Raw genomic sequence first — 12,506 nt, forward strand, 5'->3', positions numbered from 1 at the left:
TTATGCCAACACTGTCGCTCACCTAATGCCTGCAGACCCTCGTTTAGCTTCTCAAAAGCATATAATTCAAATCTGTTGCCACCTTGAAAATCTTTATGAGCGGCGATGATTCATGTTGACTACTAATCACTGACTGCAAAGACACGACGAACAGCAGGCATATCAATTTCCGTGCGCATAAAAAGGGTCCGGCCGTCATTCTTTACGAATACAGTATTTAGAAGCCAGGGGAATCAGACTGCAGTCTTCCTGGTCTTCCTTATCATCTCCACTTCCTACCTCTCAATCATAGAGCATGGACCCTGCGGAGCCGTCTTACAGCATTCAAACCCCCGAGACAGGGAGATTAAAAGAGGTCAGCGCCGAGCCAAGTTTGTCGTCTTCACAGGATGGCCCGAAATTCCATAAAGAAAAGCATAGGGTACAATGGAATCGTGGCGGAGAGACTCTAGATATACAGAATATACGAGCGACCTTTGAATTGCCAAGTAACGGCAGCTCGGAGAGTGAAGAGGATGCTAGGTCACCACCAAAACCAAAAGAACGAGTAGCGACGAGAAGAGGAACAAGCGCTGGCGCTGTATTGCAAGTTTCAAAACAGAACCACTCATCGCCGTCACTACCTGCTCCATCAACATCAGTATCTGCCGGACCCAAGCCTCCAATATTAAGAAAAGCAGCGCTAGAACCGAAGCAGGAAGAGGCGGCATTATCAGAGGGCAATGAGCCGGATGACAAAGGGTCAACATCTGAACAAGAGAGGAATGATTCAGGCACGCTCAGAGAGGCCGCAGGAAAAGCATTCTCACAGCGGTCGGCACAGCAACGAGCGGAACGCTTGTCGCGAAGCGTCGGCATAAGATCGGCTCCTGGCTCACGATATACTTCCCCAGTCCGGGATCCTTTGACATCTGAGAAGCGGGCTGCTCAATCTCCTCCGCCATCTCCACAGAATGGCCGGCAGCCGAAATTTGATCTCACTGACATTCCTCTGGAGAAATTGGAAACAAGACGTACATATGGGATTGATGATGATACGGATGATGAGAATGAGGAAAAAGGCGTAAAGCCGAAACGTAATGAGATTAAAACCCGATTGCACAGTGCTGCAAGACATTTACTCAAGCATCACACGCACCGGGACCCAGCGAAGTGGTTCAAATTCCAAGCCGAAGAACCACCTTTAAAGTCAGGACAGACCACCCCGATAGCCGAGAGAGACCCATACGACTATGTTCCTCCACCAAAGCAGTACAGAGAAGGCGTCTTTGGCTCACTTATCAAGCTATACAATGAACAAGGCATGGGAGCAGCTCTTGCCAAGGGCCCCCTGGGAAATACTTATCGCAGGCACAGCGATACTCATTCAATACTGGATTCGGAGAAGACCACGCCAATTCCTACTCCCCCAGATAGCCGTGTCGGCTCCATTTCTTCTTCGGGTAGTTATAGTCCTGGAGGGTCCCCTAAAATCAAGCGAGAGAAATGGTACTACAAAAACTCGCAACCGTATTCTACAGGCTCAATTGCAGATCTTGTCAGCTCATCTACGTCTCTTGCCCAGCCAACAATGGCTCAGACTGGCGGTGCCATTAAGCCATCACCTAAGCAGAAACCCCTGAAGTCTCAAGCATATGATGCGATCACGGGGCGAAAACCTCAGAAAGACCAGGTCATCCAGATTCATATGCATGTAGCGGATGTGATGCAACGTAAAGCTTACCTGTTGAAAATATGTCGAGCACTCATGGCGTATGGAGCGCCAACTCATAGGCTCGAGGAGTATATGCGAATGTCGGCTCGGGTTCTCCAGATTGATAGCCAGTTCCTGTACATGCCAGGGTGTATGATTGTCTCGTTTGGTGATGCGGCTTGGCAAACAACGGACGTCCGAATTGTTCGCTGCGCGCAGTCAGTCAACCTATCCAAGCTCTACGACACCCATGCCATCTATAAGGAGGTGCTCCACGACAAGATAGGTGCTGATGAAGCAATCTCTCGCCTGGACGAGATCAACGGCTCTCAAAATCGTTTTCACCCATGGTTGCTCGTTTTGGTCTATGGCTTCGCCTCTGTTTGCGTTGGACCCTTTGCGTTCGGAGCTCGGCCGATCGACCTTCCTCTCGCTTTTGTCCTTGGCTGCCTCCTGGGATTCATGCAATTGATCGTCGCTCCAAGGTCGGAGCTGTATAGCAATATTTTCGAAATCTCGGCCGCCGTGCTCACTTCCTTTCTGGCACGTGCTTTTGGCTCTATCAGAGGTGGTTCGGTCTTCTGCTTCTCCGCGCTTGCTCAATCCTCTATTGCACTCATCCTTCCAGGGTATATTGTCCTCTGTGGCTCCCTAGAGCTTCAGTCGAAGAACATACTGGCTGGTAGCGTGCGCATGGTCTACGCAATCATATATTCGCTCTTTCTCGGGTTCGGTATTACGGTTGGCACCTCAATATACGGCGCTATTGACTCGCATGCCACCTCTGCCACTGTTTGCACGACGACATGGCCGTTCTGGTGGCAGATCATTTTCGTGCTGCCCTTCACCCTTTGTCTGATCATCATCAACCAGGGGAAGTGGAAGAAAATGCCTCCCATGCTGGTGCTGGCAATGGTCGGGTACCTTGTGAATCACTATTCTGCGCAACGATTCGCCTCGAATGCTCAAATCGCCCAAACGTTGGGCGCTCTTGCTATCGGTGTCCTCGCAAATCTATACTCTCGCCTCAGGCACGGCTTAGCTGCCGCCGTCCTCCTGCCAGCGATCTTCGTGCAGGTGCCGTCTGGGCTAGCAGCAAGTGGGAGTCTCATCTCTGGAGTGACGAGCGCAAATCAAATCACGCATCAGATAACAACTGGAGGGGCGACGACTGTGAGTAATGGAACTCAAGCGGGCGGTGGCCCTGGCGCTGTCGAGGTCAATACTGCGGTGTTGAATGTTGGGTACTCGATGATACAGATCGCGATTGGCATTACAGTGGGCTTGTTCATGAGTGCGCTGGTCGTGTATCCGTTTGGGAAGAGGAGGAGTGGCCTGTTCAGTTTTTAAGGGAATGCAAATAAGACGAAAGATCTTGGGAGGATGTCGTGTATCTTGTATATAATCTAAGAAGAGACGTGTTTGGGAAGGCCTGTATATACTTAGGAGTGTTTGGCAAAGTGAGACATCGATACATACCAGAGGTAGTGGAAAGATTTTAATGATAAAACGTCGAAATGACCAAAGAGGCCTAGTGGTTGCCAAGACTTCATATCCCCTTTTCCAGGTTTGACTTCCATTCCTCTCGAACATCAAGCCTTCGTCCTTCACTGCTTGCTGGCGGGACTTGTGACATCAGATACCAGCAGACTTGAGTCATCTATGGTATCAAACACGCCTAGGCGAGATAGTGAACAAGGCTAATTCAGGCAACGTGGCGTATCTTCATACTGGCCCCCATTATGCAGGACGGGAGGATCTGTCACATACATCGTTAGTTGACCATGGACCTTCTTTCTACCTCCTGCTTCAGGCATAGACCGAAGCCAGGCTTGTTTCAACCCCCTGTGTGTATTGCTTGTGGCGTTCCTCTCTGCCAGTAGCATCATCTGATCTTGCATTCTATATCGAAACATAAGGCTCAAGATCAGCTTCAGCCTTGTGCTTTTGGCTGTCTCGAGATGTCAGCTCGTTATCAGTATTGGTCATAGACCTGCGTGCCAACTTCGGTCAGAGCACAAGTTAGCTCTTCGCCTTGGAGGCACAGAATTATGGCATTCTGTAAAAGAGTACTTTCATCCCGGCAGCATCTCGCTGACCAGTCCTTTCTCTTCTGGCGAAATGCGTCTCCCTTTCAATGTCCATGGCGTTCAAAAGTATTTTCGAGGAAAATGGCATCAATATCGGACACGAGAAAAGCCTAAGCGACCCATTGTCGAAAGATCACTACTCGCTGCCTCCCTAGCCTGCTTGATTCATATTCCCTCACTGGCTGTCGCAGGAGTCTTGCTTTGGTTGAATTTTGGAGGCTTTTACATCGGTTCTCACCTTCGACTTTCTAACAGTGACAATGGGGATAATGTAGTTCTTGCGGTAATCCAGGTGGCTGCGAAGATAGAAGTAGGCCTTGCCGCCTCCACTGCGAGCGACATACTAATCGAGCTCGCTAGGAGATTTTGGTCATTTTGAGCACCGGGGCAGTCGTCTTTCACGTTGTGAAATTGCGACTAATCGGCCAGGGGATTCCTTATGGCTGGGCTGCAGCCGGGTTCTCATTCATGAACCCCAGATACCTGGTGTCTCGAGCTCTATGGGGTGGGCTTACAAGCACAAGCTCCATTAGGTTCAGGGGCTTGCAAATATTCGCTCTCATACTATTTGGGTCTTTCCTAACTCTAGCTACTGGGCCTGCGAGTGCTGTACTCATGCTCCCTCGAATCACGGTAAATTTCTTTCGCTTTGGCCCTCTCAAAGCCATCAATTGATAGCGGAAGACTAATCTCTGGTAGACGACGCATTCGTTCGATACTAAATTTTGGTTCAATGGCTCTGCGACAGACTATTGGCCAACCAAGCTGACTGATGAACATATTGGAGGACCAAACTGTTTGAAACGAAATGGCGCAAATTGCGTTTCTGAGGGGTTCAAACTCTTTGAAGGTTATTACACCTATGCTCGGAACCAGGTGGATTATCAGGTACAAACCGAAGAGCCACTCAATCCTAGGATCATCCAAGCGTACCTTCGAGGTAGTGGAAGTGCAGAGACCTGGTCTCTTGCCCCTCATGCACCAACCTCTTTCCTTGCCAATGAGATGTGGAATGACCCCCACTGGTACCCTCGTACCACTCATGCTACAGGTCAGAGATCAATGCACATTGATGCTCAGATGTCAGTGGTCCGTACAGTATGCACCAGACAGTTTCAGGAGTTTCCCAACACAACAATAGAGCTATCTCTACCAATGCTTGCAGAGTACACCACTTGGGCCACCGAAGATTCCCAAGGCCCTTACACAAACGTACGACTTCCGAAACCTCTTTGGAGCCTAAACACAGCTTCTCTTGTTAATGACAGCAACATTGCAGTCGCTTGGATCCCAACAACAGCGAACCTGACATCCATGACAACAGGCATCGTGATTCTTGGAGCTCTAAATTCAACCCATTCAACAAAACGCCTCGGCCTTACTTGCTCAATTGATGCTCGTTGGAACAATGCATCACACACGGTGACAGAGACAACGACGTACCTTCGCCAGGTCGAGAAACAAGGTAACCCCGTCAACGCGACCCTCGGTGGCTCCTGTCCCATCGATACCTTGCATAAGGCAGCTTTGCCCGTCGACCACCGCTATTGGAGAACAATCACTGCAGAGAGCTCCTTCCTTGAAGCCCTTAATGCCAAGCCAAATCCAAAAAGTTCCAAAGCCGATACCACGAGCATCACAAGCGTCCTTCAAGCCGCCAATATGGATCCTTCCAAAGCCTTCAAACCCGCCCAGCCTCAGCTCAGTGCTTCAATCAAGCGTTACGAAACCGTCATCGCCACTGTCTTCGCCGACGCTATCTCCCGCATCGGCCTTGAAAAAGTATCTCCGCACGAATCCGCGACCATTTTCACCTCCTCGCCAGAAGCCGACTGCCATTTCATCACTAAATACAGTCGTCTGAGGTTCTGCCCTAAACCTCCTACTGGCTCTTATACCCCTTTGACAATGAAAGCATTCTTGAAGGGCTATGCATTTGAAGCTTCCAGAGTGACTGACTACCTCGCCATCGGCGTCATGATCATATACACCAGCCTCGCTTTAGCGCATATTGTTTGTTTGCTGGCTTTCCGCCGGACATGTGCGTGCTGGGATACGATTGAGGAGGTTATTGCTCTAGCGCTGACGTCTAAGGCAAGGGGGAAAGGAATTGGAGAGATGGCGGTGGGAGTGAGGAGGACGGAGACAATGGGACTTATGGCGAGGGTCAGAAGGGTAAAGGTGGGGGATGAAGAGCTGGGAACGGAGGCAGGGAAGGTGCAACTACTTCTTGATGATAGAGGGGCTGACGCGCAGGTAGAGGTTAAGAAGCATGTAGACCATGGGAACTCTGGTAATAAGGGGGCAACAAAGGGAAGTAGAGACCGTGAGATTGCGCAGCAGAAGAACAGACGAGCAATGAGCTATCCAACCCCACCAACGAAGTTTATCGAAAGCTCAACGGCTAATGGACGAAATTCATGTTAGAGACACATTGTACAATCATTAGATGGAATCAAAAGTCAGCAAGAGAAGTACCTCTCACCTTCCTTCCTAGTAAGCATATGCAGGTATTCCCACCCAATGCTCCCCCCTCCCCAGTGAGGACATCATCGAAAGTCCTCCAATGATGACAGAAGCTCACATCATACGAACTAACTACTAATTGATGTCCCCCCTCCCACGATCTTCAAAAACACAAGCAGACTCTCATCGTCTGACAATCTTGCTTGCAAGCAAGAGGGAGGAACGCAAGGGCAACGTGATATTGTACCCCAACCCCAACCCCAACCCTAAGACACCCGACTTTTGGACACGCGCTTCCCGCTGTCACTACCCTGTCGGGACGGGTACCTTTCTTGCCTTGTCATGTCATGTCATGTCATGTCATGTCATGTCAGCTGGGTGGGGTGACAGATCGGGTACCTTAGCTATGGGGTATGGGGTACGGGGTATGGGATTCGGGGTATGGGGTGGTACTGGACGTCAAAGTTTCCCTGGTAAGGTATGTAGCTTAGGCTGGGTCAGGTTCGTGATTTATAGTTGAGGAACGACCATGACTCTGGGATATGACATCGACTGCAACGAAGCTCCACGAGAGGATATAGGTCTGTGGGCTTGCATCAGCAGGGACACAGGATGGTGTAAGTAAAAATGCAGCGTGCATTGGATGGATATCTATCTACTATATACACTTCGAATGTATTCACGTGGAAGGTCTGTCTGTCAATCGATCGCTCGCAAATCCAAGCAAAAGTGATACCTCTAATCCCTGGGTCCTCCCTCGCCCTCCCCCCCATCCTCCCCACCGCTGCCACAGAACAATGCTTTAGTATAACAGGAAGGTTAAGTTCACAGGCATACTTGGTCAGTCGTGTAGGCCAAGACTCCCAAGGGAAAGAGAAAGTCGTGACATGCAGCTGTAAAGGTATCTGAAGCCGTTTCTACCGCATGCGCTATGCAATGGGTTGTGCCCATTCGAAAAAAAAGGTCGTAATCAAAGTGAAGGTTTGTGAAATAATACTTTTTCTCTCTAATACAATGAGGTGACGTAAAAGGTAGGGTGTGTCGGTCGCCGGGTTTGTAGTTTAGTAGCCGTCCAAAGGCTGCATGATAGGTATGCTAAGATTGAGTATGTAATGCTGGAGGTCACGGATGGCCCAAGCTGATAACAGAATTGCGGCTGAACCGACTTTCATGCAGCTTGGGCTTGGCCTCCACGACCACGAGGAGTCATGGCACCACCACGACCACGGGGACCGTAGCCACCACGTTCGCCGTCCTTCGGAAAGCCGCCACGCCCCTGACTACCAGGTCGATCGTTGGGTCCAGTACGACCGCCGCGCATGCCGCCTCTACCATTGTAGCCACCGAAGGCGGTAGGACGAGGGCGGCGTTCTTCAACAAAGACTTGCTCGCCTCCAATGTTGTGTGGATTAGCTGCCACACAAGCATTGTAGGACGCAGAGTCAGCGAACTCGACAAACGCGCAATTCTGTAAAGGCATTAGCCTGATGATTTGATCTGCGAAGGACTGCACATACCTTCTGGCGGCTGACGTCGAAGTAGGCGAGCTTACCAAAACTCGCCAATGTAGTCTTCAGGATTGAGGCATCGACCTTATCAGTGACATTCTTGACATAGCCTAGAACGTTGTCCTGGCTACTGGAGACGGATTGAGAATGTTGGCGTCCTTGACGTTGTTTGTTATCAGGGCCCGCCGTTTGCCAGCCGTTTCCGCCATTCTGCTGAGGTTTTGCTGGGCTATCCTCGCCCACTGAAGATGGGGCTGAAGCATCTTTTGGAGCATTATTCATGGTCTTTGGCTTCGGAGCAGCAGGAATTGCAGGAGGGACTGCCTTAGTGTTGGAAGCTGGCGCAGATGTTGTAGAGCCGTTGGAAGCCACAAGATTTGCCCAAGTCTTTGGAGCTGCTGGTTTGGGTGGAGAAGCGACAGGAGCTTCAACTGGTGTGGCTTTGGTAGGCTTTGCAGGTGATGCAATCGGAGTCGGGTCAGGATCACGCGGCTTCTCAGGCTTGACAATGTCCTCAACAGCCGCAGACTCAGCGGCTTGCTCGGGTGCTTCTGGTGTCGATTCCTTGACACTTTCTTCTGGGATCTCGTCAACTTCCTTGCCTGGAGCAGAGTCTTTAGCCTCGGCTGCATCAGCAGTTTCCAAAACAGTGGGGACGGGTTCCGAAGGCTTGCTCAGCACTTCTTCATCAAGCTTGCGATCGACTTTTTCAGCATCCTCTTCCTGCTTTTCAGGGTCGTTAGAGTTGGTGAGGGTAGCAGGAACAGGGTCAGCCGTCTCAGCAGGGGCTGTAGGTGCTTCCACCACTCCATTCGGTACATTGTTTTCCTCCTCTTCATCGACGATATATCGGAAGATGTCATTGAGTACGAAGTAGCCCGTTGGCTGTTCGGCAAGTATGAAAGTTTGCACGAACTTGCGGTGTGGAGCGGCTCGGTTGGATATCTCTCCAATCACCTGGACAAGAATGCACTTTCCTGATTCCTGGGAATCGACATTCGTGACGCGAACCTTGCAGTCTTGGATATCAAGCTCTTTAATCTTATCGGCAATACTCTACATCTTAGTTAGTATCATCTTTCAATGACCGTATGAAAGCAAGACTTGGAGTCTGGTTGCTAGCGAAGACTCACCTTCTGCCCAACAGCCACGTTGACTTTTTCAGCTTCGTTGCCTGCGACAAATTGTGATTTCTTGGTGTAGTAGAGCTGCGGAGGGGTTCGTTAGCGCTAAATGGTTGATGGACGAGGACTGGTTGAGCTCACGTAGAGTTTCGAGGGCTCCTTGCTCATGGTGTTATAGTATTGCTCGACAAAGTACCATCCGATCATCTCCTTTGGAAGAGGCTTCTCTTCTTCGCCACCTGCGGTAGAAGAAGATGTAGTAGTTGTAGCGGCTTGATTTTGCTCCACTGACTGGGATGGTGGGTTACTCGGTTCAGCAGGTTGGCCGGACCGATACGCTTCAGCGGTGCCATAATTATGATGAGCTCCATGGTTACCATTGACAGCCTTCTCTGGGACCGCGGCAGCCATGATTGCGGTATCGTAAGGCGCGTAAATAATGCGATCAGAATGTGATGGGTATCAATATGTTGAAGTCGTCCTTAGGTGCAAGCGACGAGCCACGAAGGAGCACACTCAACCGAAATATAAAACCTGGGTTTGTTGTGAGCAAGTATCCCAGGGGTCAAAGCCGGTCACGTGGACAGACCGACAAGAGAGGCAAATAGATACAGCCTCCCGGTGAATCAAGCCTGAAAGCACAAGACGCCTCGCTCAAAGACAAAAATGAAATGAGCGTGGAAATCGTAGCTTCGTCAAGCGTCGTCGGTAGAGGGATTGGGGAATGAGATTTATGCCGTGGTGAATTGATGAGGTGAGGTAATTTGGGGCAGTAGTCACAGATATCTATGTGCGCGAGACTTTTGGTCTAATAATATAGGTGGGTTGAATTATTGTATTACTGTGAATGTCTTCGCGCGAGGTGGGAAAAGGCGTTGAAAGCTGTGGGAGCAGATGGGAAAATTCGCGGGCGGGCTTTTTTGCGCCAAGCCACTAGCTCGAACGTTGCCTGCTGTTGATTGAACGAATGGTTACGATCCCACTGGTGACTGTTCATAGGTTCTTTCGACTCGTAGGGCACACAAGTAGTGAATTTGAGAGCTTCGGACGATGGAGAGGAGAAAAAGTCTCGGAGGACTCGATGTGGAGAAGTCGGTAGTCAATAGTCGTAGAGAAGGCAATATACTGTTTAGACTTGGTCCTGTTTGTCAGACAGGATCATCTCCCAGTGTTTCCTCAGTCATTGCATTTCGGACTCAAGTCACTAAAATATGGTGACAATGGCAAATTCGATCTAAAGTGCAACTATGAACCTTCCAACTCCAAATGCATTTCCGCGCGGGGTATTCCAGTATCTGGAGGAACAATACGTCTCATACACGACCGTGCCCTGCGGACCTTCATGTCTGCATGCCAAAGCCCGCTCTTCCAAAATGTGCTGTGCTGAATCCACCATTAACATTCTCAGTCGCTTCATCGCCTGATCGTACTGTGTGAGCTCAACGAGAATGAGTCATACTACGCTTGATGCTGACCTTCCCAATGGAGATTTTTCAGTTAACAGCTTTGGTCTGAATGTTGCATCTTGGTCTGTCATTCTCCGTCCCAACGCCCGTTCTACCTTGGCGCCTAATGCCAGCTTGCTGAGGCTGTCGGTCTTCTCTTGTGTGGGTGCGTATCGTTGCTCTTGTAATTCTTTTTGCTCCAGGCGCTCGAGTCCCTGTGTCCACTCTTTGATCTCTGCCATCCGTGGATCTCCCGTACCGGTCGTGCCGGTTGTCCGGGTTGTAGTATCTGAGGCAGCGATTGAAGGAGCGCTGAAGGTGGAGAAACGCTTTGATGCACGTTTGGAGGCCACCTGTCGATGCATGTTAGCCATAGAAGTGGCAGTGACCACCGAATTCTTCTTTTCCGACCCAATGGAGCGGGAAAACAGAAATCGCAATCCAGTGTCAACAAAGTGTATGTGGAGAACTTACGCTGGGCGCCATAATAGGGCGTGACGATTCTTGGTCAACGGAGCGACCCATTTGCAAGATGTGATGATGGAGAAGTGCCGGGGATGGTAGGAGTACTGTATAAGACCCCCTTTGTCACTGACTCGAAACTTCGGTCGAGATCTGCAGTTTTGTTTCAGGAGTGTGAGGAGTGACGTCCCTTGCTGATTAGTGTGAAGCTAAAGGAAGTACCCAACTCCCCGGCCTGTGGAAGAATTGTTTGAATGATCTGCAATTGTATTAAGCCTGCGACTTTTATGTATATGAGGAGTTCGCCGAAGGAGCAAGTAGATGGTGGTGGGGAGGTAGGATGAGAGCGAGAGGCACAGACAGGGAGTGGGAAGAAGAAGGCTTACAAGTTCTCGGCCTGTTCAGCGCCACGCCACTACTCTGTTTAAGGCCGGTCGCTTTGCAGCCTGTTGTCTTGTGCTGTAACGGGGCCGTCAGACCTTGGGGATCTCCTGGAAGACGATCCAGCTCACTTACGGATGCCTGCTGCTGTACATCGAGAGAGGCGCAATAATGCGATTGCAAATCATCTCTCTTGGATGGGCAGAGATGGGTCTTCTCGGAGTGGCCCAAAGATAGGAAAGTGGGCGGCCAACGACAGGGCCTTGCTGCCGCTAGGAGATACTAAACAGTGACTTGCAGGGGTCACACGTGGGCGGAAATCCATCGAACGATGCAACGACGCAACTACGCAAAGCTGCCTTAGCCGCTTATCCCAGAAAGGCCATCCCTGACTCGCTCGAGCCATGACAGCGAATGACTCCCTCGACCTTCCATTCACGCTGCCTACCGGTGTGACGACAGCTATCACACTGCATTGATCACCTCCGTTTCGTGGGGAAGGACAGCCACATGCGGGCCCTTAAACCTGAGCTTGATTCTCCTTCACTCTATCAATTATCAATTCTCTCTTTCATCTGATCTGTCGTGTGCACCCCTTATCATTGGACAGTCTGCCCTTTTTCCGCCGTCAATCTCATGGAGTGCTACGTGTAGCCATATGCTGTCAGCAAAGTATCCTCTCGATGAGTCAATGATCGGAGGTATTGCGGTGGAGCAGAGAAGCGCCGTTATCCACCCTTAAGGAACCTGTCTTCTTCCGGGAAATAAACCGCAAGAGTCCTCGCACGGAGAGGCCGTTTCCGCATGTTTCCTTCACTCTCAGGTGAGCGATGCGATGCCCGACTGATTCTTCTTGCGTCTTAGGTACTCAATGAGACTTTGATTCTCTCTTCTCTCCATTCCTCGTGAGCACAACCTCTTTCTTTGCGCGATCAGTCCCGGGGTAACGATTGATTTCTCTGCAGGGGATACTTCCCTGGTCTCCATGCTACGTAAACACAATCATTTACGCCTCTGCGCGATTATTAAAACATGTCAATATTTCTCATGCCCTCATCCGCCTTCACTCCACTACCCTCTCTTTCCACCACCTCCTTGGCCACCCTCATCTCATAAGCACACTGCGCGTCCAGATCCCTACAAACTTGCGTGTAATCAATACTCTGCCATCTCCCGCACCGTATTTCTGCCAGAACCTTATCTTTCTCCGCCTGGAATCTGTTTTTGATTCGCTGCTCGGTGCGATCCATGATTCTGTTATTGATAGATTGGGTAACCTTCTTGGGTTGGGTGGGGTGGGAGCCTGGCATTAGAGATGGAGGATGCGAAATCTTTTT

At 50.3% G+C, this 12,506-nt stretch overlaps 4 protein-coding genes across 4 annotated transcripts; 2 read left to right on the top strand and 2 right to left on the bottom strand.

Moving 5' to 3' along the window:
• Positions 1-295: 295 nt before the first annotated feature.
• On the top strand, positions 296-3,043 carry KY384_008182 (uncharacterized protein; the record flags this gene model as incomplete). The annotated part of the gene is made up of 1 exon (XM_044816671.1): positions 296-3,043. The coding sequence occupies one exon, from the start codon at positions 296-298 to the stop codon at positions 3,041-3,043; it is 2,748 nt and encodes a 915-aa protein (XP_044666036.1).
• A 1,355-nt stretch (positions 3,044-4,398) lies between these two features.
• Positions 4,399-6,210, top strand: KY384_008183 (uncharacterized protein; the record flags this gene model as incomplete). Its single annotated transcript, XM_044816672.1, has 2 exons — positions 4,399-4,416; positions 4,483-6,210. 2 exons carry the CDS (start codon positions 4,399-4,401, stop codon positions 6,208-6,210), a joined length of 1,746 nt encoding a protein of 581 aa, XP_044666037.1.
• Positions 6,211-7,417: 1,207 nt separating this feature from the next.
• KY384_008184 (uncharacterized protein) lies at positions 7,418-9,292 on the bottom strand (the record flags this gene model as incomplete). Its single annotated transcript, XM_044816673.1, has 4 exons — positions 7,418-7,717; positions 7,767-8,813; positions 8,891-8,965; positions 9,023-9,292. 4 exons carry the CDS (start codon positions 9,290-9,292, stop codon positions 7,418-7,420), a joined length of 1,692 nt encoding a protein of 563 aa, XP_044666038.1.
• A 1,042-nt stretch (positions 9,293-10,334) lies between these two features.
• KY384_008185 (uncharacterized protein) lies at positions 10,335-10,812 on the bottom strand (the record flags this gene model as incomplete). Its single annotated transcript, XM_044816674.1, has 2 exons — positions 10,335-10,679; positions 10,801-10,812. The coding sequence occupies 2 exons, from the start codon at positions 10,810-10,812 to the stop codon at positions 10,335-10,337; spliced, it is 357 nt and encodes a 118-aa protein (XP_044666039.1).
• Between the last annotated feature and the right edge of the window lie 1,694 nt (positions 10,813-12,506).

The sequence above is a fragment of the Bacidia gigantensis genome, assembly GCF_019456465.1.
Source record: "Bacidia gigantensis strain McMullin 20006 chromosome Unknown contig_295, whole genome shotgun sequence".
Classification (NCBI taxonomy): Eukaryota; Fungi; Ascomycota; class Lecanoromycetes; order Lecanorales; family Ramalinaceae; genus Bacidia; species Bacidia gigantensis.